Source organism: Osmia lignaria, chromosome 11, assembly GCF_051020975.1.
Source record: "Osmia lignaria lignaria isolate PbOS001 chromosome 11, iyOsmLign1, whole genome shotgun sequence".
Taxonomy (NCBI): domain Eukaryota; kingdom Metazoa; phylum Arthropoda; class Insecta; order Hymenoptera; family Megachilidae; genus Osmia; species Osmia lignaria.
In genome coordinates, this window is record NC_135042.1 from 2,912,691 (window position 1) to 2,934,381 (window position 21,691).

Sequence of the window (21,691 nt, forward strand, 5' to 3'; positions counted from 1 at the left end):
AGTTGGAGGTTAGATTCAGAAGTAAGGTTATGTGTGTATAATAATGTGCCTCATAATGTGATTACACGTTTTGCAGTTATAGAAATTTTCTAAACATATTGCACTGTTTACTACTAACCACTAATTACATACAAATACATCCGTAAGTTAATGTTATATATTTAATATATGAGATAGTGAATAATATTTTTGATAAAATTAAAAAATTTTAATTAGATTATGGCAGATCAAAACATTGAAGAACTTGGCCCATCAGATTTAGGTACTCTTGATTAGTAAGTAATTACATACCATGCACGTAAGTATGAAACACCCGATAAGCATTACTTTATACAGTCACTATTGTATTATAGTTGGGAAAGGATATATTCGGAAGAACTTGATAATTTTAAGGATCACGGGGATACCGGCGAGATATGGTTCGGCAGGAATAATTCACTAAAAGTTGTACGGTAAGTCATTTGAACAATTCCCGAAAAACGTCATTAAAACGCATATATAAACAATAAGACTACTACTGCTATCTTTAGTGCACCGCAAAAGTTAAAATTAAATCATTTCTAAAGGGTAGCATTTTCAAATTTTCAAACCAGAGAAATAAAAACTTTTATTTGTTTGTTTAAAATGAACGCATATTATAATTTGATCCACATATATCGTTAAATGTACAATTTTAAACATAACATTATTTTTTATACAAGTAATTATATGTAATACATATAAAAATATATTTCAGAGAGATGTCAAATGTATTTTCTATTAATATTTTGTTCAAAATTTCAGTTGGATTGGTACACAAATGACACTTTGCAAGGATGATAAAATAATTGATATAGGATGTGGAAATGGAATGACATTAGTTGAACTTGCAAAAATGGGTTTTAAAAATTTAATGGGTGCAGATTATTCACAAAAGGCAATCAATTTAGCTAAAGAAATAATGAAAGAAAACAATCTGTTGATTGACTTAAGAGTTTGTGATATATTGAATTTAACAAATTCTGAATTACCAATAGATTTTAAATTAGTACACGATAAAGGAACTTATGATGCGATCAGTTTACATCCAGAGGATCCTGCAACAAAACGACAAAAGTATATAGAAAATGTGTATAAAATTCTGCAACCTGCTGGTTATCTAGTCTTAACTTCGTGTAATTGGACTAAAGAGGAAATAGGAAAGCATTTTGAAAATTGTAAGCAAAAATTATATTATCAATTGAAGCAGAAATTACATTTCTTAATCCCTTGTGGCTCATTAAATACTTAGAATTAGCTCAATATTAATGGGTTTGAGTATATCTAGAAACGTTTTAAAGTTATTGATATTAAATTAAAATCTACAGTTAATAAATCACTGAACAAATTAAATACAAATATTTTGCATTATATAAAATAATATATCAGGCCTCAAAGGATTATTGTATTACATCTAGTTATACAATATAGTAAGTGAAAGTTACATATAGTACTTATAGTACTTACATATGTATATAAACATTAGGACAGAATAGTACTATTCCTTCCATTTTTTTAAATAACATGCTATTTAAGTCATACAAGTTAACCAGTTTAATTGACAATAATACTTTTATAAAACAAAGATGTATAATGTTTTTACTTATTTTACAAGATACAGTTTTAATTGTATTGACATCCTTGATTTTTTAATTACTTATAATAATGTTTCAAAGAAAATATATGCTTAAAAGTAATTAGCTTTTAACTGCTATTAAGATACGATTTTTAGTATTATCAATAGCATAATATCATAAAATTCAATATTATGAAAGTATGTTAATACAAAATTTATTCTGATCGTTTTTCAGTTTTAACTTGGAATGATGTATATAATTTCCTATGAAAACATTAAAGGTTTAATTTATCTACTAAAAGTAATTCTCTTTTATAGCTATATTTTAATTATAACTTACTAACACTTAAAATCGAATTATTTTTATTTACAACTTTTTCATGAAATTATTATAAATAATTTAAAAATCAGGAACACTGAACGTACTACAAAGGGTGTTATTATTTATTACCTATTTTTATAGTTGGACACAGTAATAGTGGATATGGTTAGAAGTTCTGAAATGTACAATTTATAATATAGATGTATACATATTCAAATATGTTTATGTATACATATACGCGTACATTTTTATTGAGCAAAGAAAAATTAACAATTTCACTAAAAGGAATAAAGTGACGTCACAGCATAATAAAGAATAATACATTACAATCACAAAGAACTATTATTTTTATTACCATTGCTTAACGCACTTTTTGCTATATTGTTTTATTTGTTGATTCATAATTAAAAATTTCATCATTTTGATACCTTTTGTTTCTAAAATTGTCACTTTTTTTGTACTATTTTACCACATATTTGATAATTACTATAAGAAGTTTTTTAATATACCAAAATAATCATATTATATATGTGCATATATGTAGATTGTCTTTGCAAATACATATAAAATCGTTTCATGATATGTACAATTCCGTTTCAATTATTAGTTAACATATTGTATGCATTAAATGAAATGAATTTATTCCTCTATTTATTTCTGTATTATTTGACAGTGGTTGGAATAGTACTAATACGTTTTGTAATTTTGTAAGATTTCTATTAATTTCTATTCTTAACGATATACACGATGATATTGATAGCATTAATATAATTTGAAATATTTCAGATTTTGACATTCTAAACGTACTCCCTACTGATACATTTCTCTTTGGCGGACAGCGTGGAAACACCATAACACAATTAGTTCTTCAGAAAAAAAAAACAACAATAAATTAGAGAACTGATCGATGCAATACACGAAATTTTCTATTTAATCCCCTTTCATAATCCTTATGCGTAATAAAATATTTATTTATGTGTAACGCAAATATTTTACCAATATGTTCATTATATCAGCGAAGATGAATAATATAGTGTACTATTATACTATCATTATTAAGTAAATGAAATGAATGCTGCTGTTAGATTTGATTTAATAAATCGGTATTAGTATGAATTACTGATATTCAATAATTAATTAATAAATATATACTTTTAAACAGTCACGTTGATATTTAAGGCATCATTGGCATATAAGAACTTCGCATTTGTTTGTTATGTATATTTGAATTGTTGGACTAAAATGTGCAATATAATTTATAATGAAGAACGAGGTGTGAAACAATTTGTTTATGCGTTCATGTAACTAATGAAAAGATTTTCTGACGTATCAATATCAATAATATTAGCAAATTTTTATATCATTTCTATTGTTCTTTCATAAGAATTGAAAACAGATTTTAAAAAAGCCAAAATTTGATAAATTTTTATATTCTTACATAAATTGGAAATTATTAATACAAGGTATATTTCAGAAATCTAAAATCTATAGTACCGTAACACTTCTAATGCAATTTTAATAATAAACTAAATACAAATTCGCATACGTTAGTATATACGTAATTGGATGAATAAATTTTTTGCAAATTTGTATAAAATAAAAATTAAGTTTATATGTGATTACATATCTAACAGATTTTTGTATACATTGTTGAGGTACTTAAAGTGGCAATATATTGTATTTTATCTTACATCCTAATACAATACTTTTTTTATTAGTTACATAATGTCATCTAACTTCATAAATAAGAGCCAGATTTTGTAAATTTAAAACTGGTGTATGATAAAGAAATTAAAACTATAATAAAATGTACATCAAATTTTGCATTAAATGTTATTATAAAGTCTTTATATGGTATGATTGAAATGATAATGTGATATCATGCATGTTTTTAATTATGCTCTTATTATATGGTAGAATAGATGATTTTGTTACAGATTAATTGATATTATAAATAATTATAAATCACATTATATTATAGTTCACAAATATGAAAATATGTTTTAGGCAACAAATATTAAGTTTGTACCTAAATGAAAAGAATTGCTATTGATTTTTAAAAATAGAAATAGATAAAGTAAAACATCATTTGAAATAAGCACAAGAACAAAATTCTGAGAAGATTGAAAATTAAAAGATTAAGAGAGTAATGTCATATAAATACATATACTGCTTTTTATATAAAGGTTTTATATAATGTATATAGTAGATTATTTTGTTTATAAATAATCTGTTGTTTCAAATATAATTTTTAAATTTAATTTATAGTACATATATGATTGACTTTATTGACTTAAAAATTATATTATTATAGTTATTTGGATTGTGTTTGATGTAAAATTAATTCTTGATATTACATATATAATATCATATTTTTGATTGATTCATATTCCAAAAAAATGTACACAACTTTGAAATTAACCAAATTCAATCATATTTTTGAGAATAATGTTTCAACTTACAAGAAATTAAGGTGTTGTTTTAAAAGGCTTAAAGTAACTAACAGAACTATGTGAATCGTAAGGTTGGAGGATGCACTACCTGCAAAAAAGAATTTATTATTATTAGAAACTTTATATAACTATTATTATACATATATTAATATAGTGCATACATGAAGAATTCAAAAAGTTTTTAATATTTTTTAAAATAAATATATAAGTTGTAGCTATGTATATGGATTCATGTAATCAAAATTTAATCACTTAATTAATACTGCACCATGCGTTGTAATGTAAAGTTTGTGACAGTAAAAGAAAACTACAATAGCATAAAGCAGTGCATATTAGAATTTTTCGAATTCTCTTCATGTGAATAAAGTTTAAGTTACTGTTAATTGCAAATGAAGAAGACTGATTAATGTAATAATTAAAGATTACAAGCATAGCACATTAAAGAACATTACTACTTAAAAATGAATAAATTATTTTTTCTAACAAGAAGAAGAGCTTAAACATGCACTCTTGTAGGCTTTGATCATTAATATGTATCTATCTTGGAGACAGATTGATATAATAATTTTTGAAGATATAATAACAGTTATTGTTCAATGAAAAATACTGTTTGGAGTATTTTATGAGAATTTAGATAGGATTATATTCACTTGGAAACTTAGCCACTTTGAATTTCTTCCTTTTCCAAATTTAAAATAAGACATTAAAGGAGTTTTAGAAGCTCTAAATTCTAAATAGTAAGAAAAACATATTAATACAAAAATTAATGTAGAGAGATCTTCATTTTTATTGGAAGGGATCAGAAAGTTAATGGCACTGCATAAGAAAGCGTTACATTTTAGATGATGCAAATATGCAAAAAACAAAAATATACTTTTTTAGCTAAGCTTTATTTTTTTCTATATTGAAGATCCTTTTTGAATTTCCTATAAAAAAAACATTTAGACGAGGCTAAAATTTCATCAATCTATAAATCACTGTAAATCTAAACTATCATAGTTATATTCTATTCTATATATCTATATATCTCGATAATATGTATGGTGCTATCAATGTTTATTAATAACTCTAATAGGTATAAGATTTCATTACATCAAAACTTTTAGATAAGTACATACATATGTAAGTCTATGCATACTCAATGAATTTTAAATTTAATTGTTTTGAAAATGAAATCTTAATAAAAAAATGTTATTTTATATTTTTCATTTGTTTCCTCATTCAGATTTTAGAATCATTTATTATCCAATTGTATCATTCGTTCCTATACATCAACAATATACATATGTAAATACTTATTCGGATAGTAATTCAATTTTTTTATATTAAAAGTTTAGGTATAAACGTTCCATACCGTTGCAAACCAAAGGGTTTTCTTCATAATATCCTTCTTGACAATAGCAACGTTTTCCAGACATGGTCGCGTTTCGTTGCACGCAATGTGCGCCATCAATGCATTCGGAATCTTCGTTACATGATGTGTGTAGAGCTAAAAACAAAATACATGCTAATTAATCATAATATATTGCTGCTGTGATTTGAAGGTAATAACAATCTTTTGTTTAACAAGATTACATTTTGTTTTAGATAAAATATGATAATGTAATATAAGTGAGTAGTTTTATCAAAATTAGAAGAAGTTTAGACAACAATAACAGCTTATACCAAATGTTTGTTAACGAAAAGAATAATTTACAATAGTTAATTAAAATCACTTGAAAAAGGAATGTTGTTTTATGAATATTTTGGAACGGCAGACCCAAAGAATAAGAAACCGCAACAATAGGGCCGCTTTTACGACTTACTACTCAAACCGAGACGTATCCACTGAAAACCGGGAAATTTGTAAACGTTATATCTTGAAAACTAATTAAAATCGGGTGTATACACAACAGCTTAATAAATTCGTCTTAAAAAGCACTATCACATGATCTGAAAAAAATATACAGTTCCATTTAAAAAACGAAACTTGACCATCATATCTTTTAAATTAATAATGTAAATAAATTTTCGTTCACGCCAAAACATAGGCCCCATTGTATCATGCTATTTCCATATAAACAATTTTTCGTGTCATCAATAGTTACGAAATAAAATGCCTGTCACACTTTAGCGCGAACACCCTGTATTACATATGTGTTTGCTACAATTTTTATTATGGAGGGAAAAAAATAAGGAAAGCTATTTTTCGCAACCTTTTTTGTCTAAACCCATAATGAAAGTTTGAACAACACCTTTTGTAAATTTAATATATTGAATCTAGGACGATCTTTCGAAGTCTACTGTAGGTTTCTAAAAGTATAGTATGTGTGAAGGGGTAGATTCACATTGTGAGGACCTACGGTTTGATTTATAAAAGGTAGATCTACGGTATTCAGTCGCAACGTGCGAAATAAGTAATTTACATTGTAACAACGGTAAAAAGAAACTTCGCGAAAGCAACGCAGTCTGGAAACGTCCAGACGATTTCGAGAATACCGACGATAGAGTATCGCGGGAGACGCGGAACGCGAGCGCGGAAAACGCCAAATTCATTCCTGACGACGAGATCGTTGATTTCGGCGACCGCGGATAGCAACGAGCGGATATAAAATAAGGGCTCGCGACGGTCTCGGTCTACTTCGCCTGCTGTTAACAGAGGGAAAGGACGAGGCAAGACCATCGGCTGCTCTTGTTCAGCAGGTTAGGGACTCCGGCAGGAGAGTACGGCGATAATACCTGGACGCCTGCCGGAGAAGAGAGAGAGAGAGATCCCGGTAGGAGAGTTCGGCGACAATACCTGGACGCCTACCGGAAGAAGGGAGAGTACGGGAGACCTGTTCCTGGACGCTCGACCGACACGGAGAGTACGGCGATAATACCTGGACGCCTGTCGGTCGAGAGAGTACAGAGCATCTCCTGGACGCCCTAGTAGAGTTAGTTTTCTAGACGCCCGTTCGATATGGAGAGTTCGGCGATAATACCTGGACGCCTATTGAACGGGAAAAGTATAAGCGTGGCGCTCTTTGTAAAATGTTTTGTACGAATAAATAAAAAGGAAAACTGTATCCTACACCTTGTAACCGCTCCTAAAATAAATCCTGTCTTTCCAACAGATTTCCTTGCATTTCGATTAACTATGGCTACAACATACTGAAAATTTCATTAAAATTGGTTGATACAGGAACAAACGATAAGCATTGAAATCCTTAGATTTAAAAACTATAATTTTCAAATAGCTTATTTTCGTTTATTTGTATGACTCAGTGTACGATTTATGTTATTAGTTATGAATATGTTAAAACCAGTGTATTATTTTTCTGTTTGCGATACTCTATAATTTCGGTTTAAATTATGTAAATGATTGTCAGAGTGGTTCGAGGATAGCTAAAGACACGAATGTTTTTATCATTTATTCGTTATATTGATGATAAAAACTGAAGCATGCCAGTTCTTAACGGCATAGCCCAGTGTGCGAGGAAAACCCTGGGGTTTTCTGTGACCGTTAAACCTTCCGCGTGCTAGGCTTGATGAAGGTGTCGACTCGAGGCCATTTCAAACCTCGGCAGGAGTTCGCTGCCAAGTCTATGAAGGTCAAGGCGTGCACGGAAAGACGAAGTCTACAATTTGAGGCCGTCAGGCTACAGACGAAATCGGTGGAGTTAGTACCGTGCTTGTGAAAGGGACAATCTTTATGGGTGTGAATAAATACTCGAGTTATCGGCAAACGACGTGACGGTAGCCGTGCCGAAAACGTGATCATATATTCATTTATTTTTGTGCCTTCGCCAAGTCAATACACTTTGATGAAATTTTAATGGAACAATGTCGACAATTCCGGTGGGAATTTACAAAAGGTATTATTCATATTTTCTTTACTAACTCAGATAAAAATGTTATAAAAAGAGACCTTCGCTATTTTCTTTGCGATTTGGACCAACTGTCGTTTCCTTAAGTTGCCTGATGCAATTTAAAAAAAGTTAAGTATTGTGCTTTAAAGAGCGTACGAATATTTTTGATACCCGCTGTATATTTAAATTTTATAATAATTTAGCAGTATATTTTTATTATAAGAGAAATATATTATTTAAATACTTATTTATGCAATATAATATTGTTATTCCATCTTGTATATGTAAGAAATATTTTATACTTGATGAATTTATTTACTTTTGCTTAGAATAAGCCAAATATGTTTAATTATTGTTCAGAATATATCCAATTCGGTGACTTTCAATAACTTTCAAAGAATCGCTTACTGAAGATCACAAAATCGGACAAAGTTCAAATTTGTTGAACAGTGTTATCACAAAAGTTCGGTGCGTTTTAATTCCACGTTAACAGGCAATTTCATGCAAACGTTCTCTCGGCATGACTTTTAACGGTCGATCAATTTTCAACTTCCACTACAGCGTACAATTTTACCTGAAATTATCTAAAATTCTATGTTCTGAGTGGTAAAGTAATTATTTACAGCAATCCTATAATCAAATCAAACTGCTAAATTTCTGAATTAATCTTTTTTTGATCTCTGATATTTATGACTTTGTAAATTGCTTTCTCTTCAAACTTCTCAATAACTTCCTTTTAAAATATCAGTTTAGGATATTCTTGTTAGGATCAACCAATTTTTAATTAGGAAACATTGATAGTCTGATATGACAACCTAAAATATGAATCTGTATAATTTATTAATATGATTATTAATTGCAACAAACAATTAATCAAAAGCTTCTAATCAGGACCTGATTAAGAATTCTGTGGCTCGGAACAATCAAACCTTCGAGGGATACCTCTGGTTAATAAACTTGGTTGAAAAATTGAAATTTATTCTAAATCAAATCAAATAACATTTAATCGTAGAGAAAAAGGCAATAGTAAATAAAATTTAATTTAACAGTTTTTGACATAAGAAATAGAAGGCTTACAACGATGCACCTTGCAAAGTAGGTCCAAGGGTGTTTTACAGTAGGTGGAACAAATTTTAGGAGATGATTCGGAGGGTCAAAATAAGACGAATATCATGACGGAATACTGTTCGCGGCTTTGTTTTCTAGTTATCAAAATTAAAAGATTCGGATGAAAAGCGTCTGAAACTGACAATCTGCACAGCATCGACGATTGGTCGTCGTGTCAGTAAGGGCGTGTATAGACGTAGGCAACAGTCGTTGAATACTAAAAGCTTACTACGTACTATTCTGTTTCCAAGTGCTGCAATATTTAATGTGACATGTGTACAGTTGGCAATCGTGAATTAATTTCAATGAGTTCAATGTGTGTTATCATATTTCCTCTGTGAGTAAAAAGAGAAGTTTAATGCTAAGGAACGATCTGTCAGCACTTTATTTCATACTGTAACAAAAAGGAACACAATATCACGTGATAAGCTTCTAGCATTCAATTATCATGCCTGTGATTGTACAAACCCGTACTGACACGACGCGACGTTCAATCGTCGATGTTGTGCGCGCTTTTCCCTCGAGTCCTTTAACGTTAATAACTAAAAAAACAAAGTCACAAACGTTATTATTTTGACCCCCAGAGCCATCTCCTAAAATTTGTCCCACTTGTTGTCGAACACCCTCTATAATTAGACTAATTGTTTTCTTTCATTTCTTTATTTCTATATAAATCAATTATAATATTTCTTGATGAGTGATGATGATGATGTCATAGGTCGTTGAATTCGATTTAAAGAAATTTATTAGGATGTAGAAAACAAAAATATAGAATTACACTATTAAAAAAATAAACAATAAAAATAAAAATGGTAGTTTATTTTAAAATCTCCTTAAAGCCTTCACTTACAAGTTAATCATGTACACCAAAAGATTTCCCTTCCTTGAGCAGAATATTTACTTTTTAATTGATTTTTTGTATCTCTTTTAATTTTAAAGAAAATTCAATGAGTCAATAAAAATCACTTTGAAACTTTTAAGAGTCCGTTTTCAAGATTTAACAACATTACTTAAAAGTTGTATGTATATTTTACAGATACAAAAATATAAATCAACCTGCATAATATTTAATTATACACATTCACTGTAATGAAACAAAATAATGTCTTTAATGCATATTTAAATATAATGTATGTATATGCTACAGCAAAAGTGTTATATCAGTAAATGCATACATTTTCTAGTCTATTCCTAGTTAATGTATGCACTTACTCTAATCTGGTTAGTAAATATATTCACAAGTAACGAATATAATCTAACCTATGTTCTTATATCCATTAAATAAACACAACCAATTTTCTTAAAAAGCATTTATGTCTTAAGTATGTATTTATTTTGCTTTAAACATTTATATTTTTTAACATTAGAACTACAAAACCAGTCAAAATGACTGGTTTCAAGTTTGTTATTTTAAATTACAATTTTGTTGGCTATTGTCGAGATGAAGTATGGATGTGTGTATTAAATTATGTTTCATCCTTCACCTAGTTAATTTTCTACATTATTTTCAATTTAAAAATAAGTATGCATCAAACGCCGGTAGTTATAGTGTTAAATATACCTATATCTTGAAAAATTATATTTTCGACATTAAGCTTTTTCTAACGTGCTGTAGGTTATGTATGTATTATCTAGTAAGTGAATATATTTACTAGGAATAGTATACATATATTCAATTCATACTTTTACTAAACTCATTCTAAATACATTTACTAAGTTTCATGCTTTTACTGTGACATACATATAATTCATACCTTCACCTTTTGTGAAACAATCCTTAATATTAAAGATTCGAATACAATAGTATTTTTGACATTAATAAATTGAAATACGTTGCACCACTGGCAGCAACGTTGAAGTGATTCATGTACTAAATAATATATTGATTTTTCCGTACACTTCATGAAGTAGCGAGTGTATTTCAGAAAACTTTATACTACTCGGCAGGTCGCGGTGATATTCTTAAAGCTTTCCAATTTGCATAGATAACCATAGTGTTAGTACCAACACGTGGGTATATGCAAATGACAGTAGTTGATAGTGTGCAAAAAATATTCTATTTCTTTTTCTAAAACCTTAGCTTGAGTTTTCCTTAAAGTGAAAATAAAATATACCAGAATATTGAATATTACAGTTGTCAAACAATTTTCATGTTTATCATGAATATTTTTGGTAATTACATAAGAATAAAAATAAAGTATGTCTAAAAGATTTCAAAAAAGATTGCAGTTAATTTTGGTTAATCAAAATTTGATGAAAAGTAATAGGTACAATTTAATCTTCTAATAGCAGTACCGGGTCAATTGTGACCTAGAAATATGTTTTATGGTGCGTTGATAAATATTAGGCACGAAAATTTTTAAACGAGCGACTTTCATGTATAATGAAACTAACCAACACCGATTTTTTGCACCACCGATTACTCTTTGCAGCTAATTTTAATTTTTTTCAGCTTTGCAATAATTATTATTGCTAATTTATTTTAAAACTAATTCTTAGTTTTAAAAAAAGAAGTAAAATTTTAAACTTTAAAAATCGGTGGTGTTTTAACCGTCAAAGTTATAGAAATTCTTGTAGCAGATAATATAGATTATTGTAACATATTTAAACATGTGACAAAAAAAAACAGTTTGTTGATTCGTAATTAGTACATGCAAATTTACAAGAATCACTTGTTGGTTATTGGAAAACAAAGTATGTGTTCGACAGTGTTATTGACATTTGTTCTGAAATTGACACCATATTTTAACCTCTTTGACCCAACGCTTTTCACGATAAGCGACATAAATTGTTATAGCTTGCAAAGATGTCTACAATATCGGATTGTGATTTTCCCGATTGTACTTGGAATGAATATTACGATATTTTGATATTTCAGTTTCATAGAATAATCTTTGACATAATTTTACAAGTAAGAAAGTTTGTCTATCGGCACAGTGTACTGATGTTAGATGCAAATGGTTAAATAACGGCTTCAGGGAATATTAACTTTTTCTTGGTTATGGAAGTTTGTTACCCTCTCCCCCTTCTTAATAAATACACGTATGTATCTTTTAAACGTATTTGTATACGAGAGGTATGTATACGAAAAATAGGTACTTGAACGGCACGAAATTTGAATATTTGTAACTAATAAATACTTTACATCAACTTTATTTTTTAGAAGTTTTTTTATTAAATTGTTGTAGCTTTTAATTCTCAATCGTAAGGTTTGGTATTCCATATCTCTAAGCCAGCTGCCATACCCTACTTAATGACCCAGAACACCGAGGAAAGGGATGTAATTAATTATAAGCAACAATTAAGAGCATTTAACATAGGATCTTAAAAATATTCAATTTTCTATAAAACGAAATATCATCGTGTACCATAATCTTGAATTAATTTTAACAAAAGTCACAATATTATGAATAAAAAAATTCATTTTTTACATTAAGCCGTTACATTAAGGGTTACATTAAGAAAAAACGATCTTGACCTTCACATCTCTTCCGGTACTTCAGTCATAAAAAAAGTCGTTTGTATTACATTATGTTCTCTCTCACATCAAACAACTTTTCTAACAACATTTTTTAAATACTTTTACTCCTTTTTAAGATACTTTAGTAACTTCAGTTAAAGTGGACATAGATATTGTGGATTGGAAAAATAAGATTTAACAGAATAATGTAAAATATAAAAAATACAAATGAAAAAGGGTTTAAAATCAGAAAATTAGATAATTATCGATATCTTGTCAACCACACCGATTTCGCTAAATTTTTAATTTTGTTTCGGATTAAGAGCGCTACAATTTAAAATAGGTCTTGTTCAAACTAAACGTCAATAACACTTCGGCGTTGTTATTGCGCTAGCGCTTATAAAAACCGCAACGCGGCCACGAAACAGCCAACCAAAAAATTGTTTAGAATCGTCCTCCCAACAACATATTAAAAAATGAGCGAAATCGATGGGGTTGATGAGATATCGATAATTACCAAAAATTTATGTTGATTACCATGAAAAGAAAAACAGGAAAGAAAAGAAAAATTATTGTACTAATAATATAAAGTAGCAATTTGAAAGTTAATTGTTATAACTAATTATAAGTAAAATTTCTGCACGTTTTGCTACATAAGTCTGTTTTTACTCAATGTTTTATCAATGTTTAAATGATTGCATCTATACCAGCGGTTCTCAATATATCGACTCATAAATGCCTGCGTTCAAAATTAAAATTCAAAAATTTCAATGCCACCAAGGAATTTAAGAGAAATTGTAAAGATAATTGTATCACTAACATATATGTATTTTTATTTTATTTTTAACGAAATAATTATACAAAAAAAATGTGCATTATTTCAAATTTTGTTTCAATTCATACTACTATGTTTGATTGGCAACTGTGACAATAAATAATAAAGAAACGTGCAGGATAATTCTTACTTAGGCAATCAAAAGAATCCAAATAAAAAAAGTCAAGTTGGACGGGTTAAAACGTATAATTTAGTCAGTGATAAGTGTACCATTGATACAGAACTGTTAGTCTGCACCAGTGGTTCTCAAACTGGGTGCCGTGAAATATTGAATTGTTTGTATGTAAAAAGTCAAATATTAATAAATCCTTCATGTTTTTACTAATTATAAAAAGCAAATAATAATAATAATTGTTGTTGTATGGGGTATGGTTGAAAATATGACAATACACAGTGTACGAACTAAAGAATACATATACAGTCACACGCAGTGAAAATCGTCCACCCGCAACGGAGCGTATATTAGTCTAAATAAAACAATAAATACAAATAAAATATAATGATTGCGCATATTAAATTATTCTACATAAATAACTACATAATATAAACTAAAAGCAAAAGATTCTGTTGAATAATAATCGAGATATGGCATTGCAAATAGAATCATGTCCGAAATGAACCTCACAGTGAAAATCGTCCACCTACATCAACGTTTGATAAATTGCAATAGTTATTTGATTTTGTAATTTTTAATGGGTGATTCTTATAGATTTTTGTATGCTGGATCCGAATCTCTAAACCATTTATGGTAACTGTTAAATTTACGCGCCTGTTTACAATCGCTGGCAGTGACACCTGGTCGTACTATTGTAATTAAAAGCGTCTTCTCGGAGTCGAAGTAGAAGTAGAGCGTGTTAGCAAGTTGAAGCGTACAGATGTGAAAAATAAAGATCACCACACATTTTCATCTAACTTTTATAGTTTTCGAGATAATCAATCTTAAACACAAATTGCAAATATTCAACTTTACAGAATAAAAATGTCCTGCCGTCCCAAAAATCCTCGGTCATGAGAACGCCTTCGACAGTATGTCCTTTTGTTTATGACACCCCCAAGTTGGAGGACTTTCCCTTAAGAAAGGGAAACGCGTCAACAGAACGCACATGACTTGCCTCAACCGTTCGTCTATTTCAGGCCTGTCCAAGTAGGGGAATCCACTCCTGGAACACATGTTTCGGTTCCCCTTCCAACGCTGCTCCTTCAAGTAAGATGGGACGGTTCCGACTACCATCTCTGCGAGAGGACAGTACCGCCGCTAGGAAAGACGGAGAGACGGTAGTCGGAACCGATCCATCTTACTGCATCTTACTTGAAGGAGCAGCGTTGGAAGGGGAACCGAAACATGTGTTCCAGGAGTGGATTCCCTTACTTCAGGTCTGTCCAAGTAGGGGAATTTACTCCTGGAACATGTTTTGGGTCCCCTTCCAACGCTGCTCCTTCAAGTAAGATGGGGCAGTTCCGACTACCATCTCTCCTAGAGGACAGCACCGCTGCTAGGAAAGACGGAGAGACGGTAGTCGGTACCGTCCCATCTTACTTGAAGGAGCAGCGTTGGAAGGGGACCCAAAACATGTGTTCCAGGAGTGGATTCCCCTACTTGGACAGGCCTGGTCTATTTCATTGGTTGACAATACCCAAAAAAAGCCAACCATAGTGATTGCGAAATCTCGAGAACTACAATAGATAAGAGATAAACGGGTAACTGATATGAAATCAGGATAAGCCGGAAACACCGAAAGAAACTTTTGAGACCGGAAGTGCTAATTTAACAATACAATTCCAATATGCGTCAATAAGATATATTTCATATACGTGAGAAGAAAATGTGTATGGTTATATGTTGCCAGCCTTCAATATGCGCATGCACATTAATTCAGCGCTGGTTTAACACGTCCGCGACGGGGCCTGAGTTTAGTGTCTCCGCCGTGGGGCGGGGTTAAAAAAAATTTGTCAATTACAGTAATCAATTATTTAAATGCTATACCGGCGGCTCAGCCCGCCCGATGAGACAATTGTGTATGTATGTACCACTGGTGGCTCATCCCGTCCCATGGGATAGACAAGAATGTACCACCGGTGATACATCCCGTCGCGAACGTGTTAAACCTTGAAAGTTCTTAAAATCTGGAAAGTTTTGAAATTTCGAAAGGTTTGTAGTTTTTGATAGGCTTGAAACAGTTGAAACCAAGATCATGTACTATTTTGTGATTTAAAAAAACAGATCTATGTCATAACTTTTTGTAAATGTTTCTTTACAGAAAAGGGCAGCTCCGTCAGTTTTTGTTTTTGCTAAACTATTACTTTTCAAGACAAATAAAGAAATATCCCCTAAAAATTGATGTCTTTCCGTCTCTAATTATCGTTTATAATTACATCACAAAATTGACTTAAATGTGAAAATTCAAATTTCTTAAAAACTGAGAACAATAAAGAACAACGGTTTGCAGATTCATAATCAGCACACGAAACTGTAAGCGTTTTATGTGAAAAATGCACAGTGAATATCAAAGTACTAATTAATTATTGGACAGTGAGATAAGCCTTATGCGAATCATGATAGAAACGGTAATACAGAGTTACCATTTCCAGGTAATCGCGTTGTATAAGCAGAAGCAGCCGCTTTCGAGGTCACCAGAGACCAAACTTCATTTTTCGAAATGACCTTGGTTTCAAAATCTCCAAATTTCCAAAATCTCCAAAATTCCATTTCTAGAGGTTGATTAAAATTGAAAGTATTTCGAAGCTTAAACGTGTTTAAGTTATTGCTTGAAATTTTACAAGAAGAAGTTTTGAATTTCCATCGGTAGGTGTTCTATGTAACTAAAACAAAAATTAATTTTAACATAGTAGAAGATAGAGGAGAATTGCATGAGTTGCAATAGTGCCGAATGGAGTATATGTACAATAATAAGCATGTGCTAGTTCCCGAGTGGAGGCGTTCTGAAGAGTTCAAAATTATTTTTTCAAATAGAGCTGCATATTTTTCTTTTTCTTTTTCTTTTGTATGTAAGTCAATTCTTTGGATTTAATTATAATGTTAAAAAATTAACAGCTCGTGTCACGATATTTTAAGTGTTAAATAAAAGTATTTCATACAAGAATTTAAGATATCTCATGAACTGTTGATTTTTTTCACATTGTACCTGGATACATTTTTGCGTAAAATGTTCTGAAGAATCAACTCACATAAAAAGTAAACTAAATTCTCATAACTTCGAAGCATGTACGAAGAGTTTTAATTCGAATTTATGCCACTTTTTTTATTGATTGATTTTTTTTTATTGTGATGCTTCAAAGGGTAAATTATAAAATATACAGTAAACTGTTTCGGTATGGGATATAATGGTGTTTTGTCGTTTCTTTAACAAGAAATAGAAAAATGTTTATGTATTCCTAATTTTTCATTGTTGCTTTATCGAGTCCCTGCAGAAGTTATTTTATGATTATACGTTACATACACACAATCTGGCTATAATAATGTAAAATAAATGTCTACAAATTTTTAAAAAATTGCATTTTGCTTTGTGAAGTAACTCAAAGCTGCTTTTTATCATTTTTTCTTGAGTTATTGAATCTTATCTAGGTATTAATAGACTAATTAGAATAGAACTGTTTAATGTTGTCAAGTTAATCTAAAAAATGTTCATTACATTAAAAATTGGAGAATGTATAGAGGGTCGTTTGAAATTCATGGAACAAATAGGAATTCCATGGGGTATTCTATGGTTTGAAGTTATTACAACCTTCTTCACATAGAAGATATTTAAGTCTGGACAACCCTGTATTCTTTAACGTATCGAAGATTTTTTAGTATATTGTTATATTTTTCAAATTATTATTTTCCAAGGTATGAAAAATGGTATGAAAAGTGCAGAAACTAATCATCATTGATACTTTCTATTTGGACAGAGTTTTTTCTTTAAAAATTAGTAAATTTGTAAGCATGGTATTTCAAAAACTACTGGAAATCGGGTATTTATATTAGATATTAATAAATTTATCAAAGCTCTATTATAAACGATCAGAAGAAAATTATGTTCGTCTATTAGAGAAACGAACTTGACTTTTATATTTTAGTAAATAATATAAAAAGGAGTTCATCTTTGCTACAAAATGTTTTGCGTTTTCAATGTACAACAAAAGCTGGATAAGTGCAAGGAAAGATTGGCTAGATGTCCGGACAAAATTCGATACCTTCACTGCATATGTACAATGTTTTGATTCGACCTCTCTGGCTTTTCGCTAACTTTTAACATCAATTTTAGCAAGTAATTATAGTTCAAATTATATCGTGTATATTTATTTTAATCAGAAAAATCTCACCAATGCGCTAGTAAAAGTTTCATTAAAAAAAAGTCAAAAATAAAAAAGTTTCCTTGCCCCGTGCCCCCACCCCCCTCCCCCTCAAAATTTCATCTTGATCGGCGACCGGGAACATTCGGAACTTTATCCGTTTTTTGTGTTATTTTGACAGCTGATTATTACAAAATAACTTATTATAAATTTTGAAAAAAAAGAAGAAAATATATTGGGAAAAAATGTAATATTATTAGACTTCATTAATCTTCTGAACCAAATGTCTGATTTGATCAGAGCCGATGAAAACTGCCGATTTCTTTTTTAGATAATTAGCTACAGCGATGATAAACATTGTAGATTCAATAATAACAAAACATTTAACATTAATCACTGTGTCGGTCTGCGAGACCTAATATTTAAATTCAAATGTCGTTGTATCAGCGCTTTGAAGGTTCACCAGAAATATTAAAAAGCGATAAGATATGGTCACGTATGAATAAAATATTTTCTAGAAAATGTGGTTACCTTTGTATTTGTTAGTGCACGCGCCATTAAGAGGCGCAGAATAGTCACCGCATAGGCAACGCGTCCTTCCATCTCGAGGATCTGCCATACATGTTGTATTTTGAATACCAGCGCATTCGGATTCTAATTTACATTCCCGGGCCTTTCCCACTGAAATTGCAATCAATTTTTATGTATAATTGTATACAATTTTTTAAACCAATTTTCATATAATTATTCTCATTTATTTAAAACTGTCATAAATTCTTTTATCAAAATTGCAAAATTTAATATTTCATTGATAACATTTATTAAAGTTTTAGCCTTTGAAAGAAACAATTTTTATAGCGTAAACAGAGTAAACAAAATTTTGTTAATCCTTGTGAAGTCACCCTTGGGTACCTATGAAAACCGTCGAAACTTTAACATTAATCAATTTTATTTTGGAAATGAGAGTAATCATAAAAGTGTTCTAAGATAGAAAAACCGAAGCGATTTTGCAATATTTTTAGCAAAACTGTTGAGAGGGAAATATAAAAATGGATACCGGTTGCCCGATTGTCTACACAAGGATTAAATAAGTTTTAAATTATAGTTAAATTAAAGTAAAGCGACGAGAAGATTTATTTCAACCCCAGAAAGGCGGAGCCTGCGTCAATCGTGATTCCGACTTGCAAATTATATGCAAGAGTATCAACTTTAAGTTAAATATATAATTTTTAAACGATTTTATAAATTGGAACAATGATGTTTAAACAATATAAATATAGAACAGTATAAAATATAAAAAATGAAAATAATATAAAATACAATACTAAATTAAAATTGGGGCTCTCTTCAGAGTCCGCCGTCCAAGTGTTGAAATATTAAAAGAAAATTCTTAATACTTAATATTTCCATTGTTTATTCAGTTATAATAATAAAAAACTCTTAAATTCTATAATAAATATTATATTTATGAAGAAATATTGTAAAAAATTAAATATCATTAATAATAAAATGATATTCTTTAATATTAAAAAAATATACATGTATTTGAACAAACCTGGGGTAGGCGGTGGTGGAGGGTTTTGATTTTGAGTTTGGGGGTTGGTTTTACCAAACGTCGTAAGGGCCCAAGTCGAGGATGGTGACACAAAAAAGACCAGCAAAAGGAACGACGCAAATATCTGGACACTTCCTCCTTTTTGCATTTCTTCGGTATTTACTTGTTGCAGCTACGATAAACTTGAAACTGTTAATAATCACTTAGTCCATTCACTGCTCACTGAATTGAAAAAATGCAAAACTCTGAATTCAAATGAAAAGTCACTTCTTCTTCTTCACTAAAATCCTGATGATTTTTTATTACGATGATGTTGAACTTATCGAGATTTTGATTTCAATGTAACACTGGTATCTTGATTATTATTATCGTGATCGTATCACAAATTACTATAATGAAATGTTCCCGCAAAAATTGAATTAGAATTCTGTCGTACTTTTAAAATACTAACTACTGTACTTCAACAGGGTGCTATTACGTTCTATTCGAGAACTGCGTGTCACAAGGACGTTGGAAGGCCTTTTAAGCATTTGAAGCATCCCCACCCTGTGCCCCATGTGCTGCCACCATCAAAGGGGAAAGTACACCAAAACGTAGTTGGCCTACCACGTCGTCGAACAATCGGAGTATGCTTTGTCTCCTTTAAGTTTCGATCGCAGTACAAGTTGTGGTCGGGTGGAATTGAGCAGTATACCTTACTGCTAGAGGAAACCATTTAAACTTTGATTTTCTTGCAACGCAATTTCTTTTTATTACAGATATACAGAAGCTTTGTTATCACTTTTTCTTAAATATTGTTATCTATAAACACATGTTGTAATTTATATTCCTAGAAAAAAAGTATTTGGCTTTGAATTTCTTTGCAATGAAATTGTACATTTCTATAAATAGATATAAAAATATTATTAGTTACAATTGTTTTTCTTAAACGTTTTGTAAATATATTATATTGCTGCTATAAATTTATATTGCTAATACGAAGCATCTAAATTTCGCTTGTTTTTTTGAAACTTCTGTCCTTTTATAAAGGTGTAAAAACTATTTAAGTGTTACCATTTTTTTATTAATTGTTGTATAAACATAATATATTGCACTATAACATTGTCCACATCAATGTTTACTTCTAGAAAAAAGCATTTGAAGTTTCATTTGCAACAAAATTAAAAATAATTCGCAAAATGATATTTGTAGCGATAGTGCATATCTGCGATGCATTGGAAACATTATATTGCACTATTAGTTCTAGTTGACAAAGCATAAACTTTACCTAATTATGGCATTTTTAAGATAACAGTAAAACTTTTTTCCGCAGTTATTGAAAACTTTAATGTACAGAACAATTTATATGAATTAGTACTACGTGATCCTGTGCTTAATTAACATTAATTAATTTAAAGTACCGATTGCGGGATTTTCTAAACTAACTTCTTAAGATTACTCTGTATGCAAAAATGTTTTATATGTTTTTTCTCGTATTGAATTACCTACAAAATGACAGCTAGTAGATAGTGTACAATATTTAAGTTATAAAACGGAAAAAATTGCAAAAATGGCGTGTATTTTAAATAGTAAAAAGGTAATATAAAAAATTTACTAAAGTTCATGAGAAGCACGCAAAATAATCTTTATAATATGTGTAATAAGTTTTCGCAATTCGAACTCGATCAGAGCAAACCTGTTTGTAAACAAAACAGAAGTGTTAACTATCTAATCATTTGGCACTTGACTTTTTTTTTTTTTTAATTAAGAGTTTATAGTCGCATCAATAACAGAGGTTATTAGCGACTGTATTAAGAATTACAGGTACATTAGGGATATGTGGCATGGAGCTGTATTATCAGTAGGGTCTTCATAGCTTGTCCAGTATTCCGATGGTGTTACAGAATTTGATCACTGTGTCCTGATGCAATGTCGATGTGATCACTTCCGTAAGATTGTCCTTAAAATTCAGTTTTCTCCTTACTTGCATGTATGGTAATTATGCACAAAAAGACCCCAGTCGCCGATGACCTTGACCTTGACATATGTTGTCAAGGTCATGACCCTGAATAACGTTGGCCTTGAAAAAACTGGCGGTCACGATCCGTACAAAAGTTACGAAGCATTGAAGTTCCGCTTTTTATCGCGATTTCGTGTTTTCAGCAACCTTTTCCTATACATATAACCGCCGCTTGGCCATAGTATCGACACTGGTCGAAGAAACCATTGTGAAAAAGGGCAATCCAGATGTCCATCGATGGCT

General features: G+C 30.3%; 4 protein-coding genes across 7 annotated transcripts in view; 2 read left to right on the plus strand and 2 right to left on the minus strand.

Moving 5' to 3' along the window:
- The window catches only part of Invadolysin (leishmanolysin-like peptidase, invadolysin), a 1,079,802-nt gene extending 1,079,371 nt beyond the window's left edge, over window positions 1–431 (minus strand). For all 3 annotated transcript variants that reach the window (XM_076690814.1, XM_076690812.1, XM_076690813.1), the window contains exon 1: window positions 292–431. The gene's annotated coding sequence lies outside the window, so the exon portion shown is untranslated. The remainder of the gene's footprint in view (window positions 1–291) is intronic.
- On the plus strand, window positions 1–3,722 carry LOC117610566 (EEF1A lysine methyltransferase 2). Its single transcript, XM_034338134.2, has 5 exons — window positions 1–142; window positions 217–275; window positions 354–452; window positions 784–1,196; window positions 2,703–3,722. Exons 2-5 carry the CDS (start codon window positions 220–222, stop codon window positions 2,810–2,812), a joined length of 678 nt encoding a protein of 225 aa, XP_034194025.2. The 5' UTR covers window positions 1–142; window positions 217–219; the 3' UTR covers window positions 2,813–3,722.
- sosie (oogenesis-related protein sosie) lies at window positions 937–19,966 on the minus strand. 2 transcript variants are annotated; one of them, XM_076690817.1, is made up of 6 exons: window positions 19,450–19,966; window positions 18,426–18,575; window positions 5,724–5,858; window positions 4,379–4,457; window positions 2,046–2,091; window positions 943–1,076 (listed from the first exon to the last, which is right to left on the minus strand). In XM_076690817.1, the coding sequence occupies exons 1-5, from the start codon at window positions 19,595–19,597 to the stop codon at window positions 2,052–2,054; spliced, it is 552 nt and encodes a 183-aa protein (XP_076546932.1). In that variant the 5' UTR covers window positions 19,598–19,966; the 3' UTR covers window positions 943–1,076; window positions 2,046–2,051. The 2 variants fall into 2 exon arrangements, with proteins under 2 accessions (XP_034194027.1, XP_076546932.1); XM_034338136.2 differs by lacking the exon at window positions 2,046–2,091 and having other exon boundaries at window positions 937–1,076.
- LOC117611504 (uncharacterized) overlaps window positions 8,042–21,691 on the plus strand; it is a 67,396-nt gene continuing 53,746 nt past the window's right edge. The window contains exon 1 of the mRNA XM_076690815.1: window positions 8,042–8,205. Within this exon, the coding sequence (XP_076546930.1) occupies window positions 8,166–8,205 (40 nt within the window). The 5' untranslated portion in view covers window positions 8,042–8,165. The remainder of the gene's footprint in view (window positions 8,206–21,691) is intronic.